Below are 20,313 nucleotides of genomic sequence, written 5' to 3'. Positions count from 1 at the left end.
CATAAACTTTTCCGAACAATTATTACTCAAAAACTGAAAGAATCCACTACCTAAATCACAGTTTTGTGCTTATGGTAATCGGATTCCTGATAAGTTTATCATGTGTGATGATACAGTATTTTTTGATGAATGAAAAACCTGACTGATCAAATTCATTATACAGAATCATTAAAGTCCGTATTGATTCATACAAGTAAAACAGTCCGCAAATGCACATACTTCACACGCACACACACGTAACTACGTTAATTAAAGCAATAATTTGAAAGCCTAACAAAAATTTAGTTGAAAATGGCATATATGTATCTATCATCATATGAAAACTGCACGCTTTATTTTAGATTGTCTGCCTCAAACAGGGTAGTGGCCTATTCTGTTGAAGTGTGTTAAACTATTTACTTTGAACAAATATTTAACTTAGTATCTGATGGACAACAAAGGTATTTACAATCTTCTAGTTACAAAAATAAATAAATAATTTGGGTTCCATACAAGTTTCAGAAAAGTAAAAATCTTTAAAAACGAGGGAATTCCTAAAGATCGATCACAGGGAGTAAAAGCAGCAGTGACTTCGTGATTAAGAAATGAGGCTTCTGACGGCAAAAATGTATCTGGATCCTGTATGAGTTTCGGAGACACAGGACATCAAGGAGACGAGATATTAAAGTCCTGGGTAATGAATTGTATTCCCTAGCTCGACAAAAGCTTAGGACATTGTTAGCAGTACGGCTTTAGAGAACCAGGAATAACATTCCCTGAACTCGAATTATTGGAATTACAAGGGTGTAGAAAATAAGATGAAGCCATAAGAGACGAAGTAAGAGTAGGGAGAGAAGAAGTATAAGGAAATGAGGAAGGGATTAGATTGTGGACAAAGTAGTCTCAAGAGTTTTTGCTAGGAAGACCTCAGGTTATCGAGCTTTCTGTTAATAAATGATATCCCTTACGTATGAGGAAAACCTTGATAGCATTTCCCCAATTCATATTTCCATAATGATGGTTGTTACTATTTGATCACTTGTTCCTACTATTAGTTGGTAATTTAACTGTGTCCTAATTTCATGTTTTGTTGCTACATACAGAGATTTTCCACTTTGATATTGTCTTCTTAAATATCGAGCTCCTGCAAAACTATACTCCCGTCCGCATCTCACAGTAAAGTCAGCAGTACGATTTCGTCATCGGATAGCAAGTTGCAACACTTAGTTTTACCTTCCTATAACCGACTCCCATGTAATGATAGGACCGATGGTTCAAGCCAATATAGCTTGATTATTATAGGCAGGCCCGAATATAACATCAAGAGAGCAACGACGGTAACTTGCTTGTATGAAACGAGTAAGCCAATCAGCAGTAGTGCATCGATAGGTTTAGCGTCAACTAAAGAAAAAGCAGTTGGCAGATAATAATTGTAGCAAATGTATAGAATTATCCTATCAAACAGATCCTAATGCATACATAACAATGTTTGACTTAACCTTTCCCAGGAAAAACTATAAATTACGGATTTGTGTGAGAAGAATGATGCTATTTCAGAGGTGTAAACTGAACAAAACGGTAAATAGTATCATTTATTTAAAAAAGTTGAGTGGTTAACCAAAATTAATCTCTCCCTTTAATTTTACATCTAGACGAGTCAATTAACTGGTTAATTAATTGACTCATTCACCAGATACTTGGGTATGAGCCACACTCGAAGTGTGAAGGTTAGTGATGCTAACTGGTTTCCCAAAAAGAAGCAGGTGGCGTGCGATTCGAAACTACAACTTAATGGCTGAAAGTTGAATGCTTTAATACTGAGCCATCAACGTTGAGTAGCCTGGAGCTTTGACATGCTGACTCATTTAATCCCAGGTCCATCAAATAGTCATGACTTACATGAGGAGGTGTTGATGATCAATTAAATCAGCTGCTGGTAGACGACAAGCGGAGAAAACAATTATTTTACGACCGAGTTTATCATCTCCTGCACCTTGTAATACACCCAGTCGAGAAATATCTGGATAATCAGAATCAATTACATCTTGAACACTGAGCTCCTATAAGTAAAAGAAGAGTAGAAGTTTCAACATGCTATGATAAAAATAATTACTTTAGAACATGGATTTTTTGGAAAAAAGTAGCTTAATCAAAATACAATAAGTATATCAAATGGACAGCATATTATCGTAAAACTAGTTGTATAATATTTGGTGACAATAACTCAATGAACTTAATCATTTAAATTTATCAGAAGTTTAAAAATTCCCTGATTAGTCAGTAACCTATACTTGAAAAATAAAAATTACAGCCGTGGTGGGATATGGTGAAACTAATCGAAACATTTATAGGCTGAAAGGAGAGATACTACTAATTTCCAGATCATATTGAAGTTGACATGTATCCTGTGTTTCATTGGTAGAATACTTACCATTGGTCGATCGGTAAGTAATTTGAATGAGCTCACGATAATTGGACGTCACACTACTTTGAAGCACCATGGAATGTGACTGTCATTTCAGTACTGGAAAATAAGTGTACAGATATGAGTGTGGTTAGTTTACCTGTTTCAATCACATTGGCACAGGAAGTCATTCAAGACAGATCCCTTTTTCAGTCATTCTGAGCATAATCCTTAGACAACTAATGTTATTGATTGTACATTGCGTAGTTAGAAACCCTTGTATGATCATGTTGTATGTATTACGAATGTGTGAGTGAAAATCACTCCACGTATGCTTTCCAAAGGGCAGCAACATTTCGCGTCTTTCTGAATATACGATAAACATTCGCAACTATTCATTTTTTGTGCACCATGTTGAAGTTTTTGATAGTTTGTACTTGGACAACTTTGTTAAACCAGTACCAAACCTATTTTTAGTGTACCTGGATACTGAATATTTCTCTACCGGATATTTTATTGGCAGTGGCAACGTTTAAGTTTCTGTTTATTTAAAGTTATTGAATGGCCATCTTCAGTCAGTCAATCGGTTACAACGCAGGACCAGGCACACATATGCATTGATCCAAGTTGCCATACCTCATCAGCACAACAAGATGGACACCAAATTCATAGAAGTAGTCACTTCAATGATAGTAATATATAAAAGAAAGATTGTATAAGGATATATTACAGGAAGAAAGACAGATATGAAGCAATTTTAATCTCAAGGTTTAAGGGAAGATAAAGAGTGTATACACCAACGCCATTGTGATCGATTCTGAGCCATGTCACCTAGAGTCTCCAACCATTGGTTACGATAGTCACGCGGACCCCAGCTAGTGATTTCAAGCTCTGATGCCACGTTTTGGTTTGGCTGCCCCTAACTCTCTTCCAACCATCCCCTACACTAGTCAGCATAGCGCGTCATGGTATTCGGTGTTCAGACATACGTAACACGTGGCCCAACCATCTCAGTCGATGAAGATTCATGACCTCATCCACTGATTTACCATCATTTCCTAATACCCTGAGTCTAAACTCACTATTATTTACCCGGTGATCCCAGCAGATGCGAGCAATATTTCTAAGACATCTGTGGTCAAATACTAGTAACTTCCGAGTACCTTCTACTCTTAATGGCCATGTTTCACAGCCGTAAAGTAGAACAGAGCGAACTGCTGTGCAGTATACTCGTCCCTTCATTGATAGACGGATATCTCGTCTTCGCCATAGGTGACGTAAGTTGGTAAAAGCCAAACGAGCTTTCTGAATCCGTGCTGAGATTTCGTCAGACACCAACTCATTAGGGCTTGTCAGACTTCCAAGATAAGTGAAGTTCTCGACGCGTCAGACCACTTCACTCCCTACCCTTAGTTCAGGTGTTGACGCAGGTCAGTCCTGGAGTAACAATTTACATTTAGACGGAGAAAAATGCATCCCAAACATCCTGGCATTATTACTGAGTGCTAACAGAAGATTCTGCATTTTATCAGCGTTTTAACCAAATAAGACTATGTCATCTGCGTATTCTAAGTCGATAAGTGGACCTCCTGGTAGGAGATCAATTCATAAAAATTCAGTCGACGAAAGAGTTATTTCCAGCAGTAGGTCTATAATAAAGTTAAACAAAAATGGGAATAGTGGACAGCCTGGCCGGACACCACTTGAGATTGTAAAATCATATGACAGTTCGCCATAAGCTCTCACTCGACTGGTAGCATTCGAGTAAAGAGCCTTCACGAGGTTTATGTACTTCTGAGGTACATCTTTCAATGACAGACACTGCCACACAGCCTCTCGGTCTACAGAGTCAAATGCTGCTTTAAAGTTAAGAAAAACTGTCATTGTCTGACGTCGATAAGCATGCCTGTGTTCTAAAACCTGATGAATAGTGAATGTGTGGTCAATACAGCCACGACCAGGTCTGAAGCCAGCCTGATTTTCTCGTGTTTAGAGTTCACGAGTCTTAGTTAGGCGCCCGATAATTATTGAGGCTAACATTTTAGATGCTACGTTAGTCAAACTAATTCCTCTATGGTTATCACAGGATGATTTTGACCCCTTCTTATATATTGGGACAATAAGTGATTGTGACCAGTCGGATGGGATTATATCCAACTTCCATATTTTAGATAAAATATTGGTCAACCTAATCGCTAAAATTGGACCACCATATTTAAAGACCTCTGAAGCCAATCCATCTGGACCAGCCGCTCTTCTTCGTTTCAGATTAGCTATAGCCTTTTGAACCTCAATTACAGTCGGAAGTCCTATTTCAATGTTCCATCCAAGTTGTTTGGAAATGGTGGGTATCCGAAGAGTAGCCGAAGGCCAGCTGAACTGCTCCTTAGTGTTCCAACCATCGTACTAAACGTCTGGACTGAAAGTAAACAAGAGTGACGTCTTTTTCCGAGATCGTCTCACTTAAACTAGACTTCTTAATTCCAGTTTCTTTTATTGATTTGAAAAGCTGTCTGGTGTTACCTACAGTCGCTGCCTTTTCCATCTCTTTTGCTTTCGTCGCCCACGATGGCTCCGTAGACTTTTGGTTAACCTAGATCTCATTTGTTTTCGCTCTTCATCGTGTTCGGAACCTGATGGGATGAGTTTACAAGAATCTATTTGTGCAATAGACTTAGCAGAAATCCACTGGTTTTTCGTGACCCTTTGGTTCAAATCACTGATAGATGTCGCTGCTGTTTCCGTAGCTGTTCGTACATCTTTCTGTTAGTGGGATACAGATTGGATTAAAGCATATCGCGTGCAGGATTGTGATGGGGCAGGTTGATTGGCTATTTTCTAACCACTCAGTGCTAGTAGAGATTTGGTGAAGACCCTAGAGTATTGTGTAAAAGTTATAAGTATACTTACGTTTTTCTTATTGTGACTCCTACTTCCATCCAACCTTTTTATTTGAAATATAATTACATTCCTGTTCAACCGTGTTCTGATTTGGGGACTTGTCGAGTGAAGTGTCTGAGAATACTAAGTAATAAAAGTACCTGGGTCAGACTCGCTTTCGAAATTGCCTAAGTGTGACTTCAGGTGTTACTGGAATTTACCTTTGACTTTCTCATCGCTGATTTCAACTCTAATGGGTCTTCTCAATGTGGCTTTTTTGCTTCCAGTGAGGCTCAAGCAAATGCGTGTTTGTATTAAAGCGTGATCAGAGTCTAAACATGTACTCCAGAACGAGCGACAGTCTTCTATCGAGCCTCTCCAACGATGACTGATGGTAATATAGTCTATTTGGGTCCATCGTTGGTTTGCTGCAGGGGGTCGCCGTGTTAGACCATGTCTCTCCTTATGCTTAAAATAAGTGCTTGTTGGAAATAAACGATTGTCTGAGCACAGTTGCAACAGACCGTCACCATTCTCTGTTCGCTGAGCCGGAATACTAAAATACCCACTTAAATGTCTTTCTGTTTGGTTTAAGCTAACTCCGCCTGTAACTCTTCTAGAGTTACTGCCGGCCCCAAACCCGGCACAATATTTCCACACAAACGCATACACAAAGGTACATGGATCTCACCGGACCATAGCACAGAGAACCAGATAGATCACATCTGTATCAACAAAATATTCCGAAGGTCAATGGAAGATGTGAGAACCCGGAGAGGAGCTGACATAGCTTCAGATCACCACCTGGTTGTGGCCAAGATGAGACTGAAGCTAAAGAAACCTTGGACAATTGGACAAACAGCACAACAAAGGTTCAATACAGCCTTCCTTCGAGATACTGACAAGCTTAACGAATTCAAGATAACTCTCAACAACAGGTTCCAAGCTCTACAGTATCTACTGAAAGAACAAGAGACTACTTTGGAGGACAACTGGAAAGGGATAAAAGAAGCACGAACTTCAACGTGTCAGGAGGTTCTTGGTACTAAGAAGCATCATCACAAGGAATGGATCTCTATGGCAACCCTGGACAAGATTCAAGAAAGGAAGAACAAGAAACTAGCAATTAACAACAGTTGAACACATGCAGAGGAAGTCAACGCACAAGCAGACTACGCAGAAGCAAACAAAGAAGTGAAGAAAAGCATTAAAGCCGACAAGCAGAAATACATGGGAGAACTAGCAACGACGGCGGAAAAAGCTGCAAGAGAAGGGAATATGAAACAACTATATGATAAAACGAAGAAACTGGCAGGGAGATATAGCAAACCGTAAAGACCAGTCAAGGACAAAGAAGGAAAGACAATCACAGAGGTTCTAGAACACAGGAAAAGATGGGTAGAATACCCCGACGAACTGCTGAATAGACCAGCCCCATTGAATCCACCGGACATCGAAGCAGCACACACTGAACTTCCTATAGATGTCACTCAACCAACGATCGAAGAAGTCAAGATGGCCATCAGACAAATCAACAGTGAGAAGGCTGCAGGACCTGACAATATACCAGCTGAAGCACTGAAGTCAGACATAGAAGTAAGTGCAAACATGCTTCACCTTCTATTCAAGAAGATTTAGGAGGAGGAACAAGTGCCAACGAACTGGAAACAAGGATACCTCACCAAGATACCAAAGAAAGGAGATCTGAGCAAATGTGAGAATTACAGAGGCATCAGTTTGTTATCAGTACCAGGAAAAGTTTTCAACAGAGTGTTGCTCAACCGGATGAAAGACGCAGTAGACGCTCAACTTCGAGATCAACAAGCTGGATTCCGTAAGGATCGGTCGTGCACAGACCAGATTGAGACACTACGGGTCATCGTTGAACAATCAGTTGAGTGGAACTCATCACTATACATCAACTTCATTGACTATGAGGAGGAGTTTGACAGCGTGGACAGGAGAACATTATGGAAACTTCTTCGACACTACGGAGTTCCTGAAAAGATTGTCAACATTATCCAAAACTCATACGATGGACTACAGTGCAAAGTCGTGCATGGAGGACAGCTGAAAGATGCATTTCCAGTAGGGACTGGAGTCAGACAAGGCTGTCTACTCTCCCCCTTCCTCTTCCTTCTGGTGATTGACTGGAATACGAAGACTTAGACATCTGAGGGGAAATACGGAATACAATGGACTTCTCAGAATCAATAAGATTTGGACTTCGCAGATGACCTAGCCCTCCTCTCTCATACACACGAACAAATGCAGATGAAGACAGCAAATGTAGCAGCAGCCTCTGCATCGATAGGCCTCAACATTCACAAAGGAAAAAAGCAAGATTCTCGAATACAACACGGAGAACACCAACGCAATCACACTTTATGGCGAAACTCTGGAAGATCTGGAAACATTCACATACCTGGGAAGCATCGTTGATAAACAAGGAGGATCGGATGCAGATGTAAAGGCGAGGATTAGCAAAGCAAGGACAGCATTTCTACAATTGAAGAACATATGGAACTCAAAACAACTGTCAACTAATTTCAAAGTCAGAATCTTCAATACGAACGTCAAGACAGTCCTACTGTACGGAGCTGAAACGTAGAGAACTACTACGACCATCATCAGGAAGGTACAAGTATTTATAAACAGTTGTCTACGCAAAATACTCAACATCCGTTGGCCGGATACTATCAGCAACAGCGTTTTATGGGAGAGGACAAACCAGCTTCCAGCTGAAAAGGAAATTAGGAAAAGACGTTGGAAGTGGATAGGACATACATTAAGGAAATCACCAATGTGCATTACAAGGCAATCCCTAACTTGGAATCCGGAAGGGAAGCGAAAAAGAGGAAGGTTAAAGAACACATTACGCCGGAAATAGAAGCAGATATGAAAAGGATGAATAGAAACTGGAAAGGAAGGCTCAGGACAGAGTTGGATGGAGAATGCTGGTGAGCGGCCTATGCTCCTCGACGAGGGGTAACAGGAGTAAGTAAGTAAGTAAGTTGGTTTAGGCTGCCTATCTGGGCATTAAAGTCACCCGCTACGAGTACTATGTCTGAGCGCTTAGCTTTTTGAAGAGGTTCAGAGAGCTTTCGGTAAAAGTCATCACTCACTTCATCCAGGCTGCAGTCAGTGGGAGCGTAGGCAGAAACGACAAAAAGGCAACGACTTGTGTCCCTATCCTTCCGAGTTCTTACGGAGCCATTTAGCCGGACAGCACAAAGGCGACTGTTAACGGGGACTCATTCTAACAGTACTTGTTCTGCCCTTGTACTAAGTGCTATGCCTACACCTGCCAGTCCACGAGAACTAGCCATAGGGCCGCCAGATATATGGGGGGTGTATTTCGTCGGCTGTGCATTTTGGCGAGGTGAGGTCAAGTGAATCACCACACCAGGATCCTGTATGCGTGTTCCGGAGACACAGCATACATCAATGGGACGAGATTCTAGGTCATTAGCAAAGGAGGCCTGTTGACCGATTTGACATAGGGGTAAGTACGTTGAAGGCTCCAATGTGTAGTTTGGAGAGAGGTTTTAGTAGACCTGGGACAGTGTTTCGCGCACTAGGATCGTTGGCCATGGTGACACTTGAGGAGGAAGCCGAAAGAGGAAGTTAAGTGTTGAAAGTCGAGGTGAGAGGAACAATAGGGGTCGAATAAGGAGATTGATTATGAATACAGTGATCTTGAGTGCTGTTAGAGTTATGAGGGCAGCTATCACTTCCCAGTTGCCCACACCGTGAAAGGGTTCTTCTACAGGTACCTGGAAAAAAAATTGGATTAGAAGTGGTCTTTACGACCTGAGAGCGTGACCGCAGTGCCCAAGGGACAACTGCTTGAGGTCGGTCACACACGACGTTTTTGTGAGTAATTGTTGTATTAGCTCCGTACTTGTTGGGGCCTTATCTCTGGAGACGGAAATCCGTGGGATAAGGCGAGGTGTGCATTTTTAGGTTTGACCATTTCTAACCCCACTCTTCCTTGTGGGAAGGCAGCATCGCTGTTATGCTGGTTGTCTGAAGGAAACACCTTACTGCCGTCACATTTCTGTACAGTCAGTAGTACGACTTCGCTTTCGGACCTTGGATTTGCTGCTTTTAGTCTTACCGTTATCCAATCGACCTGCCTGGCATGGTAGGACCTTGAGGAACGATTGTTCCAGCCAGTATAGCTCGATTGGTTCATTAAGATAGGTGAGCTCGACCACCACGTCAGGGTTGCAGCAACGTTGAGAATAGTTACTGGTCATACTAATTTGTTAATGCCAGTTACAAGTCAAAAGAAGTCAAATTCGGCTTCAACGAACAACCACAAAATTAAAACTTTCCCGTTGTATGACAAATCCCTTTTAATACATCATATTACAGCTCCCAAATTATTAATCTTGATAAATTGTGTGATATTGATGATCCCAGTAGGCCCCAGTGTAAAAGCTTGCTTAGTGAGTGGAACAGATTTAAGGAAGACAAACCAGTTTGAGAGATCGGTAGGTGTCGATTAAGTAAAGATGTTTGAGAATTGGTTGACTAGAGAGAGTACCAACCAATCAAGCATCCTTACAGTAAAAGTATTTTTAAGTCCGTATTGCTCATAGGCACGGGAGGGAGTGAGGCACCAAAAGTAGAATTAGGGTATCTTAATGGGGAACCAATGTCTTATCAGAAGTTTATGAGTCAGTTTGAAATCTACATGGCTTTAAAAGTATATGATGATGGACAACCTTCATACCTCATGGATTGTTGTAGCAGGTCTGAGGAGTTATTGAGGGTCGCGTCATGTCGGAACCATCTGAAGACTATTATCGATACGACGAAATACTTAGGTATCTGTTCAAACAGGCTCACAGTGTCTCATGAGATGAACAAAGACTTATTCAATGGAAGAAACGTAGATTATGACAATCCAGGAGCCTTATCAAATTTGCCTATTACAATGGAAAATCGTACTAGAGATTTAGAAAAAATGAACTGAACTCTTTGGAGACTTTGGAAAGGGTTGTGAAACTTCTACTTCAATCTGTGAAATTTAAGTAAGCAGTAAAGCGCCCTGATAGTGACAGGAAACCTATCTTCATAGAACTTAGGGAGCTCATCTCAAAGCTGTTTCGGTCAGTTAGCAGCTCGCAATAGGTGAACATATAATGCTAAGATGAATTGTTTTACACGATCAATCGAATGTAAATGGATCGAGGCTGATAAATCTCAACACGCCATGTATTCGGAAAATCGTAACGCCTTCAGTTTCTGGCCTTATCCGTGAGAGACCGGTGGTTGCAGGTAAGAGCAAAGGGATTTGCCTTTGTTTGCCTTGAACTAGGCAGTAGGGTTGGCGGATATGGATACAAAACCGTAGTGGGTGCAACCATTGTTAAGGACATCGCCGTTCCTTATCGTATCAAATGTTAGAGGGTTCGAAGGAAGAGTATTCGCGTCTCTACTTTTTCATTTTCTAGAATTCTTTAGCTACTCTGTTCTTCTAATCACGTAATGTGACAAAAAGTGAGTCGATCTATTTGAACCAATATCCATTGGCTGAAAACTGGCGCCACAAATTTATTATTAACAACTTAAGATGGAAAAACAGAGGTAGATCAGACAGTTGACAATGTAGAAAGCAGGATAGAAGTTGACCTGTTGAGGTTGATCCAGTTCGCTAACTGAAGGAAGGAAATATATTTTAGAGTCAACGGAAACATTACCAAGTAGTCAGTCAATCATGGACAATGAAGGAGCAATATAGATGTATTTTAGTTCAAGTGATTAGACTTTACAACGGTACTGAGAGAGGAAATTACCATAACGCAGTGCTTCTGAAGTAACTAATCTATCAAACCTGCTGTTTATGTACTCAGTTTTGAGTTACACTGTGTGATGACTAGTCATATTAACCGATTGCTTAGAATGAAGTAAATTTAATGATTTAAAGTAGTCGTTATATCACTAACTGAAAAACACTTATGATAAAACAATATACAATATATACAATATACAAACAAAACAATATACAAAAGAATAAACAATACCGAAAAAATCCATTTCGACAAATCGACAGATAGAAAAACAAATTCAGTTAGAGTAAACGTACGCACGCACGCAAAATAAAATGGTCGATAGAAGAAATGACAAAAATCGATGTTAATGGTTTAAATGGCGTTTACCGATATTCAAACATTCTACTGCTTTTTTGATTATTTTACGTATTTTTGTATAAAAACAATGAAAGTGTATTTACCAGTACTTTAAAAAAAAACAAGAAGCCCTTATTCGACACTAACAACACGTGCAAAACAATTCACCACCGTGACATCGCAGAGATATTGAACCACGTAACTTAATTCAACTATCTGACTAATACTGACACAATGGGAAGAACAAGCTGAAAAAAATTGGGACAAAATAATCAAGTTGACTACTTCTATTGATTTTGTGGAAATTCTCATTGGTTTCCACAACACTGATTTGCACACATGACGTTTAGTTTTTACAAAGAAATACCTAGTTTTTTTTTCTTTGTATATTACGTGCTCCATGATGACATGAACAAACAACTCTACAAAACACCTGCATAATAAGCCTACAATTTTTTTAAATACAAGTTAAAAGTAAAAGTTAATAGTATTTACTTGAAATTAATATTGTTTAAATAGTATAATTCAGTATGAATATAGATTAATTCTTTTTATATTAAAAGCTGTGATTGATAAGACTCCTTTATAAATAGCGTGTACATTCATCTTCAAAATAAACACCTACAAATAAAAACTAGTCAGTCAGTCACAACGTAGAACTTCGTACGTACGTACATCGGTTCGAGTTGCCATACCACATCAGTACAGAGATGCAGTTGTCGATTCAAATCCTATAGTGGTAGAAGTAGTAAGAGTATAAACAGTAATCCGAAAGATTAGGGTTTGAAGATGTTATTCAGTCAGTTACAACGTAGAACTTCGTACGTACGTACATGTTGTTGATGTTATTGAAGGAGTATAATACAGTGAAATAAATTTGAAAAAAGAAAAAGGAACATGAAGAATTCAGAAGACTAGAATTTGACAGAATACAGAGAGTGCATACACCTGCGCCATTGCAATCCATTTTGAGCCATGTCATTCAAGGTCTCTAACCATCGATTGCTATCATCTCGTGAATCCCAACCAGGTAGTCTACACCTACCAACATGGCTCAGTCCACTTGTCACTGACTTCATGGATTTGTGCCACGTTTTGGTCTGGCCGCCCCTAGCTTTCTTCCACCCTACTCTTACACCACAAAACATCGCACGTCGGGGCAGTCGGTGGTTGGGCAGACGTAACGTGTCCCAACCATCTCAACTGATGAAGTTTCACCACTCCATCAATTGATTTGCCATCCTTACCTAGTACCCATTTCCTAGCGACTGAATTACTTACTCGGTGGTCCCAGGATATACGAGCAATGCTTCGAAGACATCTATGATCGAATACTAGTAGCCTACGAATATCCTCTATTCTTATCGGCCATGTTTCGCTGCCATAAAGTAGGACGGACCGAACTGTTGCACAGAAAACCCGTCCTTTTGTTGCTAGGCGGATATCTCGCCTACGCCATAAATGACGCAAGGTGGCGAAAGCTAGACGAACCTTCTGTATCCGTGTTGAGATTTCATCACACGCCAGACCACAAGGGCTGATGAGACTCCCAAGATAAGTGAAGCGGTCAACACGCTCAACTACTTTACTCCCTATCATTAGTTCAGATGTCGATGCAACCCAATCCCGAAGTGACATTTTGCACTTCGAGGGGGGAGAATCGCATCCCGAACATGCCTGCATAGTTGCTTATAGTGGTCAGAAGACTCTGCATTTTGTCAGCGTCTTCACCAAATAAAACTATGTCGTCGGGGTATTCTAAGTCAATAAGTGAGCCTCCCGGTAAAAGTTCAACTCCTGGAGATCTAGATGATGAAAGTGTTATTTCAGCGACAAAGTTAAACAAGAATGGAGAGAGTGGACAGCCCTGACGAACACCACTTGAGGTAAACAATTATGATGACGGTTCGCCATAGGCTCTAACTCGACCAGTAGTGTTCGAGTAGAGAGCCTTTATAAGGTTAATCTACTTCTTTGGTACTCCTTTCAGTGGCAAACACTGTCATAGAACATCACGATCAACGGAGTCAAATGCCGCCTTAAGGTCGAGAATTACTACGATTGTGGGACGTCTGAATGTCTATGTTCTAGAACCTGACGGAGAGTGAATATCTAGTCTATACAACCACGTCTAGGTCGAAAACCAGCCTGCTCTTCCGCAGTGCCCAAGGGACAACTGCTTGAGGTCGGTCACACACGACGTTTTTGTGAGTAATTGTTGTATTAGCTCCGTACTTGTTGGGGCCTTATCTCTGGAGACGGAAATCCGTGGGATAAGGCGAGGTGTGCATTTTTAGGTTTGACCATTTCTAACCCCACTCTTCCTTGTGGGAAGGCAGCATCGCTGTTATGCTGGTTGTCTGAAGGAAACACCTTACTGCCGTCACATTTCTGTACAGTCAGTAGTACGACTTCGCTTTCGGACCTTGGATTTGCTGCTTTTAGTCTTACCGTTATCCAATCGACCTGCCTGGCATGGTAGGACCTTGAGGAACGATTGTTCCAGCCAGTATAGCTCGATTGGTTCATTAAGATAGGTGAGCTCGACCACCACGTCAGGGTTGCAGCAACGGTCGGGCAACTAGTAATAATCGTAATAATGTAAGCATATACAATCTGAATATAATTGTGTACTAATGATGCAACTTATCAAACACAGACTCGCGTACTCGACTTTTAATCACATTTTGTGTGAAGGCTATTGATACTACTGTAGTGAACGAGAACTCAGGTGGTGATAACCGATTTATTGTTTAATGAAAGATCACAGCGGCTTAGTGAAATATGAAAAAAGAAACACATTAAACACATCATTTGCAAATCTTCTTTGAAATTGTTATTTCAAACATCATCGTTCGTTCGCTCCTGTTGTTATTTCCATTGCTTTCAGATTTTTTCTCCCTTCTCATCATTTTCCTCCTTTTTCAGTAAGAATTCTACTTCCCATGCGTAATGCATACTTCTTATATCTGTCCGTATAAATAAAACACACCGCACTACTACTCAGTTGCCAAATCGAAGTAGATAAAGCAGGACTCAAATCCGTTGCCTGGTATTTAAAAGTCACACGCCATTCATTCACTAAACTATGGGCCGAAATATACCGTGTAAAAACTAGTGACAGGATAATTGCCCATATTAAAGATGAGGCACAACTTACATAACTTATTATTAAATATAAATCAAGTGGTGCCTGTTATAACTTGTGACCGCCCGGATGCTGTTTAATATATGACGTGACGATGCCACCAATTAGAGAGCCGAGATTTATCGATCGGACCAATGACACATGAAACCTGTACGAGCAGTCTAAAGTACTTATCGATCCTGCCTCTGCCTAGCCCAGCCAGTTAAGTCCAGAACACCAATCTCAGCCTCTGCAGTATGAATCATTCATTTCAAGCATACCGGGTTTATATACTAAACAGACAGACAACATCGTACCATAAATAGGAAAACAACATTTGTACAAGATTTAGCCAAATGTGGCTGTGACAGTAATTAATAGACTAAGGACAACTCAAGAATGGTAAATCGTATAATAATAGTTCATAGATCGAAATAAAGCTTATAATAAGATGAACGCGAATATAAATAGTTCAGTTAAGAATTATAGTATATATATATATATCATATTGGTCCATAAATAGTTCTCAAAAGTTACCATTCATAATTCGTATTGGGACATAACAGCGCCCAAGTCCATGGATCATAAGATTAAGTAACGGCAAAAAAAACAGTGAGTAGAAAAAAATATATTGTAGATACTTATAAACATTAAAACCACAGTGGTAATGTGAACTAAAACAAAATATAAGCTGTGTTAATCACAATACTATGTTCAATTTATGGAAGTCAAATGCATTTTAATTAGTAACTATAATTTAATACTACATATGAATAGATCACCCTTATTCAGTTGAAACCTTACATAATCAAAGTTTGTAATCATAATTGATTCTTGAGGTGAAATTAATTTTTGATACATTCTAACCAGGGACGAAATCGTACAGCATACAAGAAAGTAGTGTCTCAGTAAATGGCGTGAGTTTAGGGACAAGAAGTGAAAACTGGATTAAAATTGTAATCAAGTAGTAGTTATTTTATGTTAGCCAAATCACATGGTTCGCAGGATGAAATATACTACCCTATAACTGAAAGTTGCTCTTCTATGCTATTGGTAAGAAACTATCACATGAAACCCAAGTAAACAATGAAACGGATAACCCACTTTTATTTGAAACAGCCACGAAGATATGTAAAAAAAGACGATGTCAGTTAGGAATATTCATAAGCATAAAATGAGTTGGAAATTGATTTAAATATATACTAACGATAGCCATAGATAAACATAAATATGTGGAAAGAATGAGAACGAAATGCAAAAAAACTAAATTTACTAAGGATTAAAACTACAAATGAACTACTTGCCTTGGCTGCACATCCAAGTTCACGTTCAAAGTCTTCGTCGATTAACCCATCTGGTGTCATACGACCAGATTCAAACAACTGTTCGTCAGACGAAAACTCTATCAAAATAGAGAAAGAATGTGTGTACAAAAACGCTGTGTAGAAATGAATTTTTGTTCCTGATAGTATATGTAATTAGTCTTTATATAATCAAACGATTATCACTGATAATGAACTAATCTAATTCTATGAGGAGAGACCATCACATGTTTATAGGTTAGATAACAAAATTCTAAAAAAAAACGACCCACAATAAGGAAATTTGAATTTTTCTACATGATATACATGATAAAAACACACGTGATGTGCCAAATAAATCCCACTAATCTGCTGAGGTTCAGTGGCACGCAATCAGTTTCTTAAGCCATGTTCAGTGCAACGGTGTTTAAAACAAGCTTACAGTGGAATCTTTAGTGTTAAACCGCAATTACAAAGTACAGTGAGCAGTTATTTAAGATACGAACGATACTATGTCCATCTGTCAACAGTCTCTATTTTTACTGAGGTACAATCTATTCAACATGAAAGCAGAAAACGCTATGGATACTATTAGTGTCAAAATATCCACAGAAGGCCACATAAATTACACAGACCTCTTCTAAAGGTTACTTCATCTTGCAATGGTGAAACATTTTGTTAAACCATCCTGAATGATTAAGTGCGCCTTTTTCATTCATTAAAATGGTTGGGGTACGCTATTTACACCTATTTTTCCTAACGCGTGTTTTTGTGATGGACCTTATCATAAGATAAAAAGTAATTTCAACTAGCTAGTCACGAATAGTCTAATTTTCCTTATGGGTTCCTATAAGTATACTAATATTGACCTACACTTTCTGGTAAACTGACATCTTGTTGTAACATAGGGTTGTAGAACTCGGTGGTTAGTCAAGCTATGCTGGGACAAATACTACAACCTTTTGGCAGCAAAAGTAAGTCTACTGAGGATCAAAATGCATACAATATCCTAAGTACACATTCACCCAATCCCATTTGCTTGAAATCAGGTTTCAGTAATATATCAAGGGTTTTGAACTTTGTATCGGGAGTGATTAAGCTGAAGGACAACGGTAGTCAGTAGTAATCCTTATTTGTCACTTACATGAGTTTTTTCTATGACCTTTACCTAAAATCAGTATTTACAACTAAAGATTTAGTTAGTTTACTAAGTCGATAAAAATATACTTATGGAACTGTGGAAAATCAGTTTCAATAAAGCCTCCAACTTAATACAATGCAGGTAATTAAACATTCAGTAAAGTCATAGAGCTTTAATTTTAGGGCATATTTCAACAGCATCGTCATATACAGGCACCAACTGCATAGGTTCTGAACATAAATATACGGATCTGGAACAGCAGATCATAAACAGTGACACTACTTAGGTTTTAAACAAAATTACTGTATACAGTATCGTGTTTTGTGACACGCGTTTCTTTGATAACTTTTATGTCTGGGAGTTCATATATTCTTAATACTTATTTTTTATATAATGAAATGTACTTATGTGGTAAACCTCTAATATCAATGCCAAATAGCTAATCGTAACATTTTGAACATTATTCTTTTTGAAAGTTACACCTGATCTTCCACTGTATTGTCTCAACTTTTGGAAAACATATAATCAGCAAATTCGGTAAATAGCTGGACCCAACATTTAATCTGTATATTATTTTACGACTGCGGTGTTCATATCTAGTATAAACCTAACTGGAAGTTAAAAACTTGTGAGTATTCGGTCTAAAATGTCTACCAACAACTGTCCGCGCATAACAGAACAAACGAGTGAGGAATGTTTTAAGGTAATAAACGAAAATGGAAAGTCAATAGTTGAAACCATGAATCATCAACTGAGGTGCGTGAGATGTGTGTGACGTATGTTTTGAGTATTTTTTTTTGGAGTATGTTTAAGTATTTGGACGATGACGAAGGCCAATATTTAGATTATAGTTGACAAACTGATTCCTCTCTGGTTATCAAAAGACGATTTATATCCTTTCCCATAGACTGAGAAGGCCAGAAAACGAGAGCATCCAGACAGGATTACTCTAAACTCTAGGTCATGGTTAGTAATACAATAACTATTCATAACCCCGGGTGAATCATTTTGAGAGTCCTGGAGGAAACCTACCAGTGTAAATGCTCCTCTCCCCATTGTTTCGAAGTGTTTAGGGGCTCTAATCCTTGAACAGAGTTAAAAACAAATTTTAATCTTCTATCCAGACCTCCACTTAAGATGATTAAGCCATATAGTCAGTGGTAGCCAGTTTCAGATATCATCCCAGTTACCAAGTCTGAAGGCGAATGTATATTTAAAAACATGAACACTGACACAAGGTGCCAAATATATATGCGCCACACAAATGATTAAATCAGTAATCATAAAAAGTCTGAAAAACCACTTGAGTTTGAAAGCCTCCAAGAATATGATGAACAGGCTTCAAAAAAACTTAAACACACCTTTTTCAGTAGCTAATTCCAACTCAAATTCGTCAAACTCCATTTCCGGGATTTCAAACTCGGGACATGCGGAATGAACAGGCATATTGTCATCGTACTTGCTGTTTCGCCTTGAAGACTCGCCTACACTAGACGCTGTCTCTGCGTCATCTAAAGCATTCCAAGGTGTCTTTTGAGTGGTAAGGCCATCATCTGAAAAGATATTTGAGTTTCTAACTGGATTAGGACTATCAGTAGGGACGTTCCATTTGTTCTTTGGGTGTAACACGCCTTCGCAAACAGTACTCGTTACTGCTGGGTCTGACTCCATTTTATGCAACCTATAAAAAACTTAAAAACGAGCAGAAATCCGATTATGGACATAGGGTCAGTGCAAAAAGAGAAAACATTTGTGGGGAAATTTTATTTAAGACAATTACAAACAGGAATCTAAACGACGTTTGGCAGCAACTAGTTGGTCAAGAGTCTGATAGAGGTCAATTGCTTTGTCGTAAGTGCACCCCTCATACGGTAGTCCCGCGGAAATATGTGATAGGTAGTTGATGTGTGAGTTCATTTCCGTCTCTACTTCCTTAATAACTGTTCGGAAGTTATGTGTGCAACTTTCGACTTGTTTTACCGTGGGTTTATCTTTTGAAAGTTCTTCAAGCGCACTACCGGCGTGCTGAATAATTAGGCTTATCTTTCGTTCAACTTCATCGAGCTTGTTTAGACGCGATTCAAGAGAAGCCTCGACTTGACTATCTTTAGAAGTACCTAACATAACATAAGTAACCTTGTAGTTTAAAACGATCGGGGTCGTCAGGTTATTACAGATGAATATGGAAGGACCATTAGAATAGTCTATATCCAATATCCAATATACATCTAATATCTTTATCACAAGTTTTATTTTGGACTTTTCCTCTTATTGTTTCGGTATAGTCTCAAGTCATTGTTGCTTCCCTATAGCGGTAAATAAATCCCCAAAATAAATGGCTCTGTAAGTGTTCAGTTTCAGTATGGAAAGGACAGGAGGCTTGATGGCCTGTGTTAGTCCTGGCAATAATGGTCTTTCAGCTGATTCAGCTTTCTTTTGAAAGAGTTGACGGATGGAGCCTCAACCACATGCTGAGGTAATGAATTCCACTCGTTGATTATTCGATGGGAAAGTCGATGGTCAGCTGACAAGTAATTCATTCCGGGCTTGTGAACTTTTTTGGGGTGTCCTCGTAAATTTTCTGTTTTGGAAGACAAGAAAAATGAGGGCATATCAGGTGCAAATTCATCACTAAGCAATTTGAAAACTGTGATCAAGTCGCTTCTGACTCTTTGATATGACAGCGGGAATAGGTTTAGCTTGGTCAGTCTAATACCATACGGGAGCTTCGCTATTCCGGGAATCAGCTTAGTTGCTGTTCTCTAAACCCTTTCCAAGAGTTCACCGTCTTTTTTAGGCATGGGCTAGCTGCTTGTATGCAGTACTCAATTTTAGGACACACGAACACTGTATACAAAGTCAGAAACGTTTTAGCCTCGAGATGACTAAAAGCCTTACGTATGGACCATAAAGTTCTAAAACCTTTGTCAGCTATTGCACGGCAGTGTGTAGTAGTATTTAAATCTTGACTAACGATGACTCCTAAGTCATTGTGTGTCTGGACAACAAGTAGCTTGACATCGGATGCTAACCACATTAGTTTTAATGGACTCACTTAACTGAAGGCGATAGATCATGTATCCGCACCAGATCACAAGTGGGAACGCCCAGATCGACATCCATTGCAATCGCTAGTCAGATTAGATCAGTCGATCCACGATTTATTGATAACCTACCGAATATATCTTCGAACCTTCTCGCTTCTGTCTTTTGATTTCACTGGGTGGGTATGATTCGTGGTAGAAGGTGATCCTCGTTAAAGCGTTGTCAAACTCAGAATACCTGTGGCATTTTTAGTAGACTACCTGAATGACATAACTCTCGAACAAAACACCAGCCTA

At 39.3% G+C, this 20,313-nt stretch overlaps 2 protein-coding genes across 2 annotated transcripts in view; both read right to left on the bottom strand.

Moving 5' to 3' along the window:
• Positions 1 to 18,680, bottom strand: part of Smp_006970 (hypothetical protein) — a gene marked incomplete at its 3' end in the record, with an annotated part of 35,280 nt that extends 16,600 nt beyond the window's left edge. Inside the window, exons 1-3 of the mRNA XM_018791193.1 lie at positions 18,334 to 18,680; positions 15,820 to 15,932; positions 1,879 to 2,039 (exon numbers count right to left, since the gene is read on the bottom strand). Coding sequence (XP_018645606.1) covers positions 1,879 to 2,039; positions 15,820 to 15,932; positions 18,334 to 18,643 — 584 coding nt within the window. The 5' untranslated portion in view covers positions 18,644 to 18,680. The remainder of the gene's footprint in view (positions 1 to 1,878; positions 2,040 to 15,819; positions 15,933 to 18,333) is intronic.
• Positions 18,681 to 18,748: 68 nt separating this feature from the next.
• Smp_006980 (hypothetical protein) lies at positions 18,749 to 19,096 on the bottom strand (the record flags this gene model as incomplete). Its single annotated transcript, XM_018791192.1, has 1 exon — positions 18,749 to 19,096. The coding sequence occupies one exon, from the start codon at positions 19,094 to 19,096 to the stop codon at positions 18,749 to 18,751; it is 348 nt and encodes a 115-aa protein (XP_018645605.1).
• Positions 19,097 to 20,313: the final 1,217 nt, after the last annotated feature.

This window comes from Schistosoma mansoni, assembly GCF_000237925.1.
Source record: "Schistosoma mansoni, WGS project CABG00000000 data, chromosome 3 unplaced supercontig 0192, strain Puerto Rico, whole genome shotgun sequence".
NCBI lineage: Eukaryota > Metazoa > Platyhelminthes > Trematoda > Strigeidida > Schistosomatidae > Schistosoma > Schistosoma mansoni.
Note: the sequence above shows the minus strand (reverse complement) of the source record. Positions and strands in the feature narration are given on the sequence as shown.